Source organism: Pelecanus crispus, chromosome 16 (assembly GCF_030463565.1).
Source record: "Pelecanus crispus isolate bPelCri1 chromosome 16, bPelCri1.pri, whole genome shotgun sequence".
In the NCBI taxonomy this organism is placed as follows: Eukaryota; Metazoa; Chordata; class Aves; order Pelecaniformes; family Pelecanidae; genus Pelecanus; species Pelecanus crispus.
Window position 1 is genome coordinate 4,766,006 of NC_134658.1, and position 14,317 is coordinate 4,780,322.

At 63.4% G+C, this 14,317-nt stretch overlaps 1 protein-coding gene across 1 annotated transcript; it reads left to right on the top strand.

Moving 5' to 3' along the window:
• Nucleotides 1-1,829: 1,829 nt before the first annotated feature.
• On the top strand, nucleotides 1,830-13,517 carry TCEA3 (transcription elongation factor A3). The gene is made up of 14 exons (XM_075722172.1): nucleotides 1,830-1,898; nucleotides 3,578-3,640; nucleotides 3,767-3,872; nucleotides 4,230-4,398; nucleotides 5,474-5,542; nucleotides 5,772-5,840; nucleotides 5,968-6,051; nucleotides 6,348-6,425; nucleotides 6,526-6,680; nucleotides 7,113-7,169; nucleotides 8,172-8,326; nucleotides 8,928-9,074; nucleotides 9,179-9,250; nucleotides 13,440-13,517. Exons 1-14 carry the CDS (start codon nucleotides 1,830-1,832, stop codon nucleotides 13,515-13,517), a joined length of 1,371 nt encoding a protein of 456 aa, XP_075578287.1.
• The last annotated feature ends 800 nt before the right edge of the window (nucleotides 13,518-14,317 follow it).

Genomic DNA, 14,317 nt, shown 5'->3' on the forward strand with positions numbered 1-14,317 from the left:
CTCCCCTCTCTGCAAGGCCTTGGGGATGGCGGGGTGCTTGGTGCCCCCCACCCTCCTCTGCCAGGGGGCCGTGGACACCCCTGTCCCTGGCCTGGGGGGAGCGGGGCTGGGGAGCAGCCATGTACCCCCCTCTTTCTCCTCTACCCCAGCTGTGAAGCATTTGGGATGGGCAGGGAAGAGGAAGGGGCTTTTAGTGGCCTTGTCTGGGGGGGGCCGGAGGGTCTGTGGCCCCATCTTGCCCCCCACCCCCCAGGCTCTGGGAGCTGCCTGGGCTGGTGGGGTTTGGGGATGCTTCAAAGCCTCCCCAAAACTGGTAGTAAAACACCATTCCCTGATTTAGGGGGGGGGTCAGGTGGCCCCCCGTGTCCCTCACCTGGGGTGGGTGCTGGATCACCGCCCCAGCCCCGGGGGTCTCCCCGGGGGGATTTTGCAGCTTTTTCTGGGACCAATGTCCTCCCAACGCCGGCGTCCCTTGGGAGCCACCTGCCTCCCTGTCCCCCCGATTTGCTCTCTCCCCTTTCTTGTTTGTGCGTCAAATGTTTCATCTCAAAAAAAGCACGGCTTTTTTTTTTTTTTTTTTTTTTTTTTTTTTGTAACGTTTTATGTCTTTGGTTTCTAATAAAGCCATTGGTTTTGTAAGTGCCTGGGTGCGTGGCGGGGGGCTGGCGGTCCCCATCCCCGGAGCTGTGGGGGCCATGCCCCGAGGCTCCCGGGCTCTCCGGGACCTGCCGGTGCCCACCGGGGACCTGACCCTGGGCTTTGGGGGTGTCACGGGGGGAGAGCACTCTTTTGGGGGGGCTGGGTGGGTGCACCAGGTTGGGCCATCAAGCCCTGGCTTTCCCGTGCTCCCCGGCATTGCGTTCACCCGTCCCGTGCCGTGTGGGGCTGGGGCATGGGCGTCCTCCCTGCGTGCTGGGATGGATCCAGCCCGGCACAGAGCGGGATGCTCACCCTACGGCCGCTGCTGGTGGGTGGTGGGGCAGGGACAAGCGAGGGTGGCACGCTTGCCGTCACCCACCCACCCCAAATGCCGGTGCCACTCGTGCCTAGGGACAGATCCCCGCCGTGGTGCCCGTCCTGCCGGTGCTTGGGGGGGTCCTGGCACCCAGGGACCCTCGGCGGGCTGGCACGCCGTGTGCTGGGTGCTCCTGGGGTGCTCAGCAGAGCCAACGCCGGTGCAGCCTTAGCACCTGCTGGGCTTCAAAGACCGCGGGAGGTGTCGGGGTGTTGTCACCACGGCTCATACCCCCAGGGAACTCGCTGCTGCAGGACCCCGGGCTTGGGAAGAGCGACCCTCGTGCCGGCGGAGCTCGCACCGCGCCGCATCGCACCCACGCCCCTTGGGAATCCCCGCCTGCAAAGCCACGTCCTGGGCCCTCTCCCTGCCAACGCCGGGCTCCAGCCCCATGGCGGGCAGCTCCTGTGCACCCCGGCACGCCCGGGCTCCCCTCTGGCGGGGACGGCTGCGTGTCCCAGTGCGTCCCAGCGCACCCCGCCATGCGCCTCCCCCCAGCTCCTGCAATCGTGGCCCTGCCCGACGCTCTCAGCTATATTTAGCCCTCCCCCGTGCTATTTCGCCTGCCTGGCAGGAGTTTATAACTGGCCGGGACAGCCCCACCTCCTTTCTGCTTTCTTTCCCTTCCCTTCCCTTTCTTTTCCCCTTTTTTTTCCCCCTTTCTCTGCTCCTTTCCACCCCGGCTGCCGATTTGTGCCCGGCTGCCCTCCCACCCCTGCCTGAACCCCCATGCTGGCAGGGCCGAGCTCTGCCCGCTGCCCGCTTGCTTTTGCTCCCCCGGCCGCGGAAGCCCGGCGAACGGCGAGCCGCCGGCATGGGGCCCGCTGAGGAGCTGGTCCGTATTGCCAAGAAACTGGATAAGATGGTGGCCAGGAAGAGCACGGTAAGGCGGCTGAGCCCCTCGGGGCGGGTGTGCAAATTTGCACGCGTGTGCATTTTTGCACGCACGTGCGTGTTTACATGCATGTGCGTGCATGTTGGGGCGTTGCAGCGTGGCTTGGGAGAGGGGAGGGGGGAAAGGTGGGGTTTGCTCTGCACCCCCCCGCTCCTGTTGCTCACGGTCCCGGAGGGGCTGAGCGGGTCCAGGGGTTGCTGAGCACCCACAGGTGCCCCCAGCACCCCGGGGTGCTGCCTGCACCACCCCAGCCCACCCTCGCCACGTTGGAGCCAGCACCCACGGGTGGTTTATTTTACCTCCTCCAACTTGGGGGTCTCCTGCACCCCATCCCTCCTGGCTTTTGGGATCTGGGGGCAAAGGGGGGGGGGTCTGTCCCAGGGGTGGCAGCTCCCGGGCACCCCTCGGTGGCACGGGACCGTGGGCAAACGTGGGCGACAGGTGCTTGGCCCCCGGCCCGGCCACCAACACCCGATCGGGGCCGGTGCTGTGGGCTCAGCCCCGTGCAAGGGAGGACTCCCAGGGGGGCCGGGCTGGGGGGCACAATCCCCCCCCCCCCCCCCCCCAGCCCTGCCTGTCGCACGTGCGTGTGCAAGCGTGCAAAGGGAGGGGGCCGAGCGATGGCTCCCGGGTGGCTTTGGCGATGGCGTGTGAGGGGGGAGCCAGGATCTGGCCCTGCCACCCATTGCACCAGGTGAGGATCCAGCCGGGGATCCTGGTGATCCGGTTACGTGTGGGCGAGCAGAGTTGAGCCCGGCCCTTAAAGTTAATATTTGACCGTTTCCAGCAGCCTTTGCCCCGACGATGTGCAGGCTCCCGGGCGGGCGGGGGGACTGCGCTGCCGTCCCCCCCAGATCCGGTGGCTTTTTGGGATGCCAACGCTTAGAACCGAATCAGATCCTGTAGGAGCCACACAGGCTCTGCTCCCCACTGGGAATTACCCCGGGATCAAGGGACTGATCCTGCCCAGCCTTCCCGCTCCCCTGTGCCTGCGTTTTGGGGAGGGGGACAGAGTCCGGGTCTGGCCGCAGCGCGGGGACGGCCCCTGCACCCATCGTACCGGGAGGGCCTGATCCAGCCCCCTGTGCTGGGGCAGGGGTCCAGCCTGGCGCGGGGCTGCGTCCCCTGCGGCGGGGATACCTGCGAGCTGGCATCTGCTACTGGGGCTCTAAAAATACCGCCGAGCAGGAGGAGGAAGAGGAGGAGGGCTCCGTGCTGGGGCTATGTTTAGCCCTGCAGCCGCTGTGCACCCAGGGGTCGGGCTGAAACCGCAGGGGTGCACGTCCCACGGACCCTCGCACCCCTGCGTGGGGACACTCAGGTGTCCCCCGGCCATCCCCAGCTCCCAGCAGCCTGGAGTTTCCTTATGGAGGGGTTTTCCTGAGTTTTAAGGGAAGCTCCTGCTTCCCAGCTGGGAGACATGACCCCATGCCGGGATGATTCATCAGGATTTGGGTTTGAGATTTTTTTTTCTATGTATGCATTGCTGCGGAGGGGCAGGTGTTCCCTGGGGACCGGCCCAGGGCTGCTTTGGGTCTCCTTGGGGTGCCCTCCCCGGCACTGCCGGGTGCCAGTGAGAGGAAAGGGGGGGTGCAGGCTGCCTCGGCGTGGCCCCCCCCATTTTTTCCTGGCTCCTCAAGGGCCCCCGTGGCCTCTCCCCGCTCTAGGAAGGAGCACTGGATCTGCTCAAGTCCCTCACCGGCTACACCATGACCATCCAGCTGCTCCAGGTGAGGGGGTCTGGGTGGGGGGCAGCAGTTGCTGGCAGGGGGGACACCCCATGGGGTGGCTTGTCCTGTCCCCCCCTGTGCCAGCCAGCACGTCCCTAAGGACGCGTCCCTGCCATGCGTCCCCAGACCACGCGGATCGGGGTGGCCGTCAACTCGGTGCGGAAACACTGCTCGGACGAAGAGGTGGTGGCCTCGGCCAAAATCCTCATCAAGAACTGGAAGCGGCTGCTGGGTGAGCAATGCTGGGGAGAGGCAGGACCCCCCCCCCCAAGCCCCAACCCTCCCTGGGCCATCCCGGCACCCCAAACCCCTGATGACCCAGGGTGGTCGGGGTGGGACCCGTCCCAAGCTGGGATGTGCAGGCTCCCATGCCTCACAGCCATCGGAACCCTGTCCTGCCAGGCGATGCACGGACCTGATGGATTTTCCAAGGGCTTGTTTTCGCTTCGGGATGGAGCGGTGTAAATCAGTGTGTGCCCCCTCCAAGGGCTGAGCATCCCCCCAGCCGTCCCCCCACCCTGGGATGCAGCTCCCCAGGTGCCCTGCGCTGGTTTGGGCCGTGCCTGTGATGCCCAAATCCTTCCCCCAGAGTCCTCCACCACCCCGAAGAAGGAGAAGGACATGGATGGGAAGAAGGAGAAGGAAACAGATGGGGAGAAGGAGAAGAAGAAGGGGCTGGATTTTCCCAGCTGCCCCAACGAAGGGGCAAAGCACCCCAAGAGCCCGGCCGAGAAGCACAGGGAGAAGCACAAGGAGAGGTGGGGGCTCTGCCCGCTGCTGGGGGCACCAGCCGCGTGGCCAAGGCATCGGTGGGGCCGATACGAGACACCCCCCCGCTCGCTCCTTATGAGCTGCCTGCTTTATCCATCTCTGCCTGTCCATGGGTGCTGGCTGCACCGCCACAGAACCAAGGGCAGCTGCCTGCAGCCATGGCAGCACCAGGGCAGCTTGCAGAGAAGGGAGGGAGAATCGGAGAATCACTGAATCATCGAATCGTTTGGGTTGGAAAAGACCTTTAAGATCATCCAGTCCAACCATTAACCCAACACTACCAAGTCCACCACTAAACCAATTAAGGGGAGAGTAGCAACCCCACGCCTCCTGCCTCCTGCCTCGGTGGCTGGATCATTTATAATGAAAGTAAAAACTAGGAATCATTAAGGTTGGAAAGGATCTCCAAGATCATCAGTCCAACCATCAACCCAACACCCCCATGCCCACTAAACCATGTCCCAAAGTGCCACCTCTGCCCGTTTTCTGAACCCCTCCAGGGATGGGGACTCCCCCACCTCTCTGGGCAGCCTGTTCCAATGCTTGACCACTCTTTCTACGAAGAAATTTTTCCTAATATCCAACCTAAACCTCCCCTGGCGCAGCTTGAGCCCATTTCCTCTCATCCCATCACTTGTTCCTTGGGAGAAGAGCCCGACCCCCCTCCCTGCCCCCTCCTGTCAGGAGCTGCAGAGCGATCAGGTCTCCCCTCAGCCTCCTCTTCTCCAGGCTGAACACCCCCAGCTCCCTCGGCTGCTCCCCACCAGCCCTGTGCTCCAGACCCTGCCCCAGCTCCGCTGCCCTTCTCTGGACATGCTCCAGCACCCCCAAGTGAGGGGCCCAAAACTGGGCACAGCATTCCAGGTGCGGCCTCCCCAGTGCCGAGCACAGGGGCACGATCCCTGCCCTGCTCCTGCTGCCCACACTATTCCTGATACAGGCAGGAAATGGCATTTTGGGGTTTTTTTTTTTGCTTTTCCCTTCTCTAGAGCTATTTATTCCCCGGGCGAGGGCTCTTTGGACGGTGCTCGTCTGACCCTGCCCCGCTCTCTCTGTCCCTAGGAAGCCCAGCAAGTCCGGCTCTCGTGCAGCCACCCCCCGGGGCCATGCTGCCGACTCCATCCCAGAGAGGTACCTGCCAAGGGGGACACCAACCCTCGCGCCGGGCACTGCCGGGCGCTGCCAGCCTGCCGGAGGCTTTGCCGGCAGCCCGGGGGCTGGCAGGGCTCGGGGGTGACTTGGCTGGGGAGGGGGTGTGCAGATGGGTGGGCAGGATCCGGCTGACCAGATCCCAGCAGGGGATGCTGGGGCCAGGCTCGCTGAGAGCATCTTTCCCTTCCTTCTGGCTTTTGCAATGAAGAGAGTCCAGCGACAGCCGGAGCCCCACCGCGTCCTCCAAGAAGTCACCTCTGGATGGCAAGAAAGAGAGGTGGGTGCCTGGGCTGGATGGGGATGGGAGAGGCCGGACCCCAGCCCCTCGCCGGGCTGCAGCCGGGGGTCTGGACCCACCGCCTGGTCCCTATCGCTGCCCTCTGGCATGGGGCTTGTCCTGCCAGGAGAGACTCTGCCGACTCGAGGTCCTCCACCACCTCGGCCGTCTCCTCCTCGTCCTCCCTACAGAAGAGACCGTCAGGGGAGAGGTAAGGAAGGGGCGTCCCCGGGCACCCTCGGATGCTTTGGGGATCCCCTTTGGGGATGCTCTGGCCATGGGACCCACGTCCGGTGTGGGTAGAGACGTCTGGGAGCCCTGATCCTGCCATGGGCACTGGGACATTCCCCATGAGGAGCAAATCCTCCCCCTGGGGATATTCCTGTTGGCTGCCGAGCGCTCGCACTGATGTGCTGGTGCCTGAGGTCCTGCCACCGGTCGCTGGCCCCTGTCCCTGACTGCCCCATCTCTGGTGTCATCCCCACTGTCCCCCCGTGCTACCCCCAGGAGAGCCTCTGTGGGAACCAGCCCCTCGCCAGCTCCCACCAGCTCCCGGAGAAACTCCAGCGACGGCAAGGAGGAAAGGTAGGAGAGACCCATCCCGCTACCACGGGACCCCCGGCAGGTTCCCTGGGGCCGTGCTGGGACCCCAGCGCCTGCCTGTCCTCCCCGTGTGCCCCTGCAGAGCCAACAGCAGCAAGGCCAAACCGGAGACGCCGCGGACCCCCACCAGCCCCCCCTTCTCGCCCAGCCCCTGCCTCCTGGCCCCCTGCTATCTCACAGGGGACTCGGTGCGGGACAAGTGCATTGAGATGCTGACGGCCGCTCTCCGCATGGACGGTGAGTGGGTCTGGGGGTTGCTGGAGCTTGGGGGGTGCTGGAGCCCAAACTGGGCTGTTTCTCCTATGGGACAGCCCTAATAGGAGCAACCCTACAATAACAAGCAAGGCTCTGCGTCCTGGGGCGCCCACAGCCCTGCAACAGCAAACTCAGCCTGGACTTGCAAACAAACTGCAGCTGTAGCTCATAGCTCAGTCTTCAGCCCCAAAATGAAAGAAAAGGAGGTTGGTAGGGTCTCCGATAAGGGGTTGGGTGTGGGGATGGGGTCTTTGTAAGGCTCAAGGTGGGTAAAAATAGTTTTTTTAGACACGGGGTGCCTGGGACAAGGTGAAGGGGAGAGGTGGGATTTTTTTGGGGAGGGTTTCTTGGTGCACAGTGAAACGCGGCTGGTTTCACACCTGTAAGTCACCCCTCGGGCTCTCTGCCCTTCAGACGACTACAAGGAGTTCGGTGTCAACTGCGAGAAGATGGCATCGGAGATCGAAGACCATATCCTTTGGGGGAGCTGGGAGATCCCGGGCTCCGTCTGCTGGGGGGCACACACGTGGGCTCAAGGGTGGTGGTGGGGACAAGGACAGAGGGTGGCGGGGACAAGGACAGAGGGTGGCAGGGACAAGGACAGAGGGTGACAGGCTCTGCTGTCCCCGTTGCCTGCAGAGGGAGCCCAGACCCTGGTTAGAGGCTGAGGATGATGCTGATGCTGAGGATGATGCTGATGCTGAGGCTGATGCTGATGCTGAGCAGAGCATCCCCTAGGCACCCGCCTTGGTCTGGGGGGTCTGTGCATCCCCCCATATCCCTCTGCTCAGGGACCTGCTTTCATCCCTGGGGAAATAAAACCAAAACCCAGCCAAAGCCTCTTCTTTGAGCCTGCCGTGGGTGCCTGTGTCTCTTGCCAGCCTGGGTCCCTCGTGGTGCCCGGGCTGTGCCACCTCCATTCACCCCCAACTCAAGGCTTGGGGGTGTCTCCTGGCAGCCCCGGGACCAGCCCCAAGGTGGTTCCCCTTCCTGGGTACACTTTGATTTTTGGTGTGTCCCAAACTCTGCCCGTGTGTGCCTGGGGCTTCGTAGGACTCCAAAGCTGCCACCTCAGCCCGTCTGCCCGCATCCGTGCAGGCAGCCGTCGGCTTTTTGGCCGGCCTGGGAGGAGGAGAGCGGTCTGAGTCCTCTGCACCATGAACTCAGGTCCCAGCACAAGGCTTGGTGATGATCCCTGTGCCCTGGCAGCCTTTGGGTGTCACAGCAGCGAAATGCAAAGTTGTTTTCCACCCCACATCCCAAGCTGTGCTTCATCCTACTGAACCCAAGGAGGGGGAGATCCCCGACACATGGTCCCCCAGGGAGCAAAGCCCTGTTGAGATCAGCCACCTCCACATGCACACGGGCACCGGCCCTGGTGACAATCAGCACCACGGAGCCCAGAGCAGCAGCGGGTGCCCACGAGGCTGGCATCCCCCCACCTTGCCCCTTTGATTCCTTGACGGACCCCACATATCTTCCAGGAGCTGAAGAGCACGGACATGAAGTATCGCAACCGGGTGCGGAGTAGGATCAGCAACCTGAAGGACCCCAAGAACCCCAGCCTGCGGAGGAACGTGCTGTGCGGGGCCATCCTGCCCAGCCTCATCGCCCGCATGACCGCCGAGGTGGGGAGCAGGCTGGGGGGCACGGGGCTGGCTCTTGTGAACCACGTCCATGCTGCCTCCGGGGGCAGTGAGACCCCCCCAGCCTCTGCTCTTGGAGGCTGTCTTGGTGCCTAAGGGCTGGTGGCCTTGGCTTGGTGGTGCCCACACTGGGCTTGTCCCAGCACCTCCCCGTCCTACCCGGGTGCTGGCTGGGGCACAGGGAGCATCAGGCACAGGGATGAAGCACTGCCTGGTCCCTCCCAGCGCCCTGCAGCCCCCCAGCCTGTCAGGGTGTGGGATGTCCCACTGGCAGGAGTCAGGCTTGAGGGTCCCCATTCCTCCTCCTCAACCGGCGTCCCTAAATCATGCTCCTGGAAGCCCAGCTCCATCCGTGGGGAGCCAGCTCCCTGCAGGCTTCAGTTTTGGTTTGAGGATGGGGTGATCTTTTCATCTGGGTGGGCCTGAGCCCTCCAGCAAGCACAGAGAGCAGGATCAGTCCTGGTGCTGGAGAGGATGGGGAGGGTGATGGACCATGGTGGCTCGCACCCTGTGCTGGCTTGGCTGCGAGCCCCGGGGCAGAGCCGTGGCAGGGCTGACCCTGCGGGGCCGATGCCGGTGGCAGGAGATGGCCAGCGATGAGCTGAAGGAGCTGAGGAACGCCATGACCCAGGAGGCCATCCGGGAGCACCAGATGGCCAAGACGGGTGGCACCGTCACCGACCTCTTCCAGTGCGGCAAGTGCAAGAAGAAGAACTGCACGTACAACCAGGTCAGCCCCGCAAAACCCCCAGGGCTCCCCCCTGTCCCCACGGGACCCCGATTTGGGGGATGCCGGAGGGGTCTCCACTGACCCGGCCGCCCACTCCCTCCCAGGTGCAGACGCGCAGCGCCGATGAGCCCATGACGACATTCGTGCTGTGCAACGAATGTGGGAACCGCTGGAAGGTCTGTGCCTGGCGGGGAGGGCTCTGGGTACCCCAGCCTTTCCCCAGCCCTGCGGGGTAGCAGAGACCCCCCAGAACGGTGCCGGGGGGCTGGGTGAAGGCTCACCACCCACTCCCAGCTCTGCTTCTCCTGCAGTTCTGCTGACGGCGCCCAGCGATGGGGCTGGAGGGGACGCGGTGCGAGACGGGATGCTGTGACTGCCACATCGGGCAGCCGGGGTGGGGAGGGAGGGTGACGGGGCAGTGCCAGTCCCCGCATCCCAGCTCCCTGTTTCCTTGCACTGGGCTCCCTCGAACATCCCGGGGAGCCAGGCTCCAGCGACAGGCGGGTTTGCTCCGGAAGACCCCGGTGAATTTGAGCGGTTCCTCCCTGTAAATACCTGCTCTTTGCTTGGGGCGCGCTGGGAATCCACTGAGAATGGACACATCCCTGGGAAGGGAGACTGGTCTGACCTGGGCAGCTTGCCCTTCCCTGAGAGAAAGCTGGACTTGGATGATTTGGGGGCAGGAGGGACATTGCCCCATGGATGTGGGGCTGTGCCACTGTCCTGGGAGCCAGGGGTGGGAAGGGGCCAGAATTTACCCCCAAACGCCGCCTTCTTCACTTAAGTGCACGCAGTGGGAGGACAGGGAGGGAGATGGGTGGTTGCAGGGTGTCCAGATCCCAGAGGGATGCCACCATGTCCCTCTGCTCTGTGACACACGGACGTGGCTCAAGGGAACTGTGTCCCCAGGAAAGAAGAAGGGATGAGGGGAGAGGAGCGAGAAAAACCCTCCAGCTAGAGCAATAAAGGTGTGAACTGTCTCTGCGGCACAGACTGCTTTCTGAAGGGGGTGTTGGAACCTGTGCCTGGGTTTGCACCCCCCCCGGCTCGAACCTCATGGTCCACCAAGAGCCCCCAGCCAGCTCCAGCACCTCTTGAATCCACCAGCCCCCAGCTTGGGATGTAGCGGTGGCTTGATGCCCGTCCATCACCTCCCTGCTGATTAAAGCCCTTTAATTAAGGCTGGAGCGGCTTCCCGGCTGGGTCGGGGTGCTGAAGGCTGTCCCATGGCAGGGCAACACCTCCACCGACAGCCGGGAGGGTTTTCCAGGGAAAGGGCATCGGGCACCGGCCGGGAGATGCACCTTTGGCTGCAGGAGGTGCAGGATGGAGCCTCGTGGCACTGAGTCCACCCCTCGCCGCCGCCAGCCTCTGCCAGCGGCTCCGTTCAGAGGCAGCGAGAGGGGACGGGGACACAGGTAAGGTCACGGTGACCATGGGTGACCGTGGACGAGGGATAAGGGAGCTGCTCCTGCGCCTGCGCGAGTCGACGGGCAGGAGCCGAGGAGGATGGTGGAGCTGCTGGATTGACCGATCGTTAATTTTTCAATCTTGGGCCGAGGTGTGAATTTTTCCCCAGGCAGAGCTCAAGGCAGTGTGCACCCAGATTTGGGTGCTACCCCTGCCAGTCTGTGGGGGTCCCAGCAGGCCAGGGAAGGGTCAGACACCCCTGAGAGTGCCTTCGGTGCTCATTAGCACACCAAAGTCATTAATAAGCCTCCGAGGCAATTATTTACACTTGCAAAGTGCGCGTGGCTGCAATTAAGGAGTATAGCCGATTGTGGGGGTTGAATAAAACGTTGGCGTGACCTTGTGCGGAGGTGAGCAGCGCACGGGGAGCGCAGGACGGGCAGCACCGCGCCAGCAGCGTTCAGGGGCTCACGTCCTGTCCCCGGGGTGCAACGGGACACGCTGGGGTGGGACAAGCCCGAGACGGGGGATTTGGACCAGTATTTTTTGCAGGCCAGTTCAGCAAAGGTGTCTGGGCAATAGGGGAGGAAGCCTGTCCCCAAACACTCTGTGATGGAGCTCCTGTCTGTCCCACAGGGGACACGTCCCCAGGGGAAATGTCGCCCTGCACACCCTCCCCAGGTCCTCTGAGAAATCCCAGAGGAGGAAAGGGAGCAGGGAAGGCAAACCGGAGAGCTGGGCGCTGCTGGAGGCTCCCCTGCCATCCGTGCCAGGGACCCCTGCCCAGGGAGGGTTCTCCCACCCGCCTGGGGCCAGGGGAGCTCCTGGCCCTGGAGATGCTCTGCTCTCTGGGTGGGGATGCAGGGTCACGGGTGTCACTGGGGCGCAGGGTCACGGGTGTCACTGGGGCAGGGGACAGCGAGGGGCTCTCCGGCATCCAGCTGTTTCCAGGGGTTGAAACAGGCTCTGGGTGGCTCTTGGGGACAGTTCCCAGGGCTGAGCCTCGGACCCGCTCCACAGGGAGGGCACAAACACGTGTGTGTATCACAAAAACCCAGCTCCCAAATTTCCAGTCCCCAAACTGGGATGGCTGACGGTATTCGGGGTCTGGCTGAGGGCTCCCCCCCAGGGAGATCCTGCCATCCCCTCCCCAGCCGTCGGCCCTATAGGTGCCACGTTCCCAGGGCTTTCCCCTCTCGCCTCTGCAGGTGACGGTCCCCTCCTCCCCGCCGCATCCCCCGGCCTCGAGAGGAGTAAGTGCAGGCAAGAAACGCGGCAGCTGCCTGTCTTGCCAGCACTCAGCCCAGGAGCTCTCTCTTGAACTTTGGGGGAAGTGGGCACTTCAGCTCTGATTCTTCATCAGCGCTCGAGAGGTGTAGCCATGGCTTCAAACAGCAAATGCTAATGCTGGTTCCCCCCCCGCCCTCCCTCTGCAGGCAGGGAGGCTCAGACCAGAGCCCTCAGGAGCTCTGGGGCTCTGTCACGGCCCCAGGCTGAGCCGAGCTCTTGGGAACTGTTCCTGGGGCTGTTCGTGACCTTGCAATGATGGAGAGGCCCGTACCGTCCCTGCTAGGGGTGGCTTTGCCCCCACTGCAGCTCCAGGTTTTGGATGCTCCGAAGCTTCAGCAGAAGCCGGTGCTTCTTCCTGCCCATCCCTGCACGAGACGCTAAATCCTTGATGTTATTTTCAACCTGTAACCTGCAATGCGGTGACGGGGACAGCCACCACTGGTGCCACCAGACCCCAGCCCTTCCCCATGGGCTGCCCTGAGTCACCCCCAGGGGCCACGTCTGTCCCGTGGGTGCAGAATCCAGCACACGGATACCTGGGCATCCACATTTTCCTTCGCAATCCCGGCTTGCCCAGGGTCCGAACCCCCCGCATCCCAGCCCCCCGGCTCGCCTACATCGCGGGGCTTCGCCGCTGCCCTTCTCCCCCGCATTTTTTCCAGCCTTGACAAAAAAAAAAAAAAAAAAAAAAAAAATCAGCACTTTGCTGTTCAGCGGTTTCCGTGGCAACACCATTTCCCCATCCTCACCGCTCGATGCCTCGCTAACCCCCCTGGCCCCGGTCGCCAGCCCCCAAAACCAAGGTTTCAGGTCCCTGTCCGCAGGGATGGAGCGGGAGAGGGTGGGTCCTGACCCCCCCCAGGAGGGCTGGTCCTGGGGGAGGACCCTGGGCCAGGGCCCGCCGAGCACCTGGGCTTCTTGGAAAGGGGATGGAGTGGCGGGGGCTGAATCGTGTCTGAACCAAACTGAATTGACGCGGTTCTGGAGCTGGTCTTTACCCCTCCATGTGTGTGTCCCTGCTCTCCCCCCCACCCCTGCGCCCTACCCCAGCCCTGGGCAGCGGGACCCCCCCCTCAGCACCAAGGAGGAGTCGGGCCCCTCCGGACCCTCTCTGGGGTGATGCTGTGGCTGCACGGCCCCCCAGGAGGCTGGCAGTGTTTTGGGGGCTACTTCTGGCCCACGGGAGCATCTCTGGATCTGCCAATTAAGTTCAATCCTGTGCACGCTTTGGGCTGCGGCACCGCACTCTAGTGCACGTCAGGATGCTTGAGCGCACGTCCCTCACCAGCAAAGCCTGGCACTGCTGAGTTTTCAGGCCGGGGTGAGGAATTGGGGGACGGCGGGGCTCACACCGACTTCTCCCCAAGCCCTGGGCTGGGGCACCCAGTGCGGTGCTGAGCGCGGGGCGCTGGGCTCGCCTTGCGCCATCGGAGCTTGCAGACGAGCCCTGGACCCGGGACGTGGCAGAGCCCTCGGCTCAAGGATGCGCCCGAAGGGTTGCGTTCGACGGGCGTCTGACCCTCGTTAGGGCTGCCCCACAATTAGCCATCAGGTCCTGAGGTCCCCCGAGCCACCCCGCCGGCTCGCACGGCTTGCAGCGGCTGGAAACCCAAGAGATATTTATCCGTAGCTTCATCAGCTGTTTTGTTTTCCCTCTCCTTAAAGGTCAGCAGGCTCTGCCTGATGTTCCCGCTGCAGAGCCACGGGGATTTGCCCTCGCTGGTCCCTGGCACCGGGGCATAGCAGCTCACCCGAGTGACATCCCTAGCCCTTAACCAGCATCACGTGAGCCACCCATGCACCCAGCTTTTAGCCCTGTAGTAGAATCCTGCTTTGTCCTCCTTCACTTCAGGGCTGCTTGAATTCGTGGTGGGGGAAGAAAATGTGCATGAAATACATTAAACTGACCCTCCGCTTGCTCCAGGCTCGGATGGACAAGCTGAAGAGGTGCCCAAAGGAAGGGTTTGCCTTCAAAAAAACCAGAGCAATGCACCAAAGCGTGGTGCAAGGGCAGAGGAAAAAACTGAGACAGCATCAGCGGCCTCTACGATAAAAGCTGGGGGATGCACAAGGTGAAGCACAGACCCCAAACGCCCCGTCCCAGCTGCCCGAGCCCCTGTTTGCAGGGGAGCCCCTTCCCCTCCCAAGGGAACATCTCCCCTCCTGCAGCCAGAAGGACTCAGAGGTGCTACTTCCACACCTCCAGCTCCCTGCTAAAGCCCCAGCTCTTTGGCAGGGCCGGGCAGATTCCCCGCTGCCTGTCCCCGTGCCGAGGCGCTTACTTTGCAAGCAGAGCAATCGATAGGTAATTATCCACCAGGCACAGGCGCTCGCTGCCTCCCCGGCCCTCCAAAACCGCATGCAATATTTATCCGCCCGACAGGTGCGGGCTCTCGGCATGACCTGCTTTGTCGTTGTCAGTAGACAGGATTCCACTCTCCTGGGAAAACCGCTGCAGGCGCAGAGCCACACCGCTCCCGCCTTCACGTCGGGGCTGCTCCGACGGGTGACGTCCCCGAGGTGATGCTCGGCGTGGCTGGGAC

Excerpts from the sequence above, each read along its gene's own strand:
- TCEA3 (XM_075722172.1), top strand. The coding sequence starts at position 1,830 with ATGGGGCCCGCTGAGGAGCTGGTCCGTATTGCCAAGAAACTGGATAAG. Across the intron at positions 3,873-4,229 it reads GAACTGGAAGCGGCTGCTGG|AGTCCTCCACCACCCCGAAG; the intron begins GTGAGCAATGCT and ends TCCTTCCCCCAG. Across the intron at positions 6,426-6,525 it reads AGCGACGGCAAGGAGGAAAG|AGCCAACAGCAGCAAGGCCA; the intron begins GTAGGAGAGACC and ends GTGCCCCTGCAG.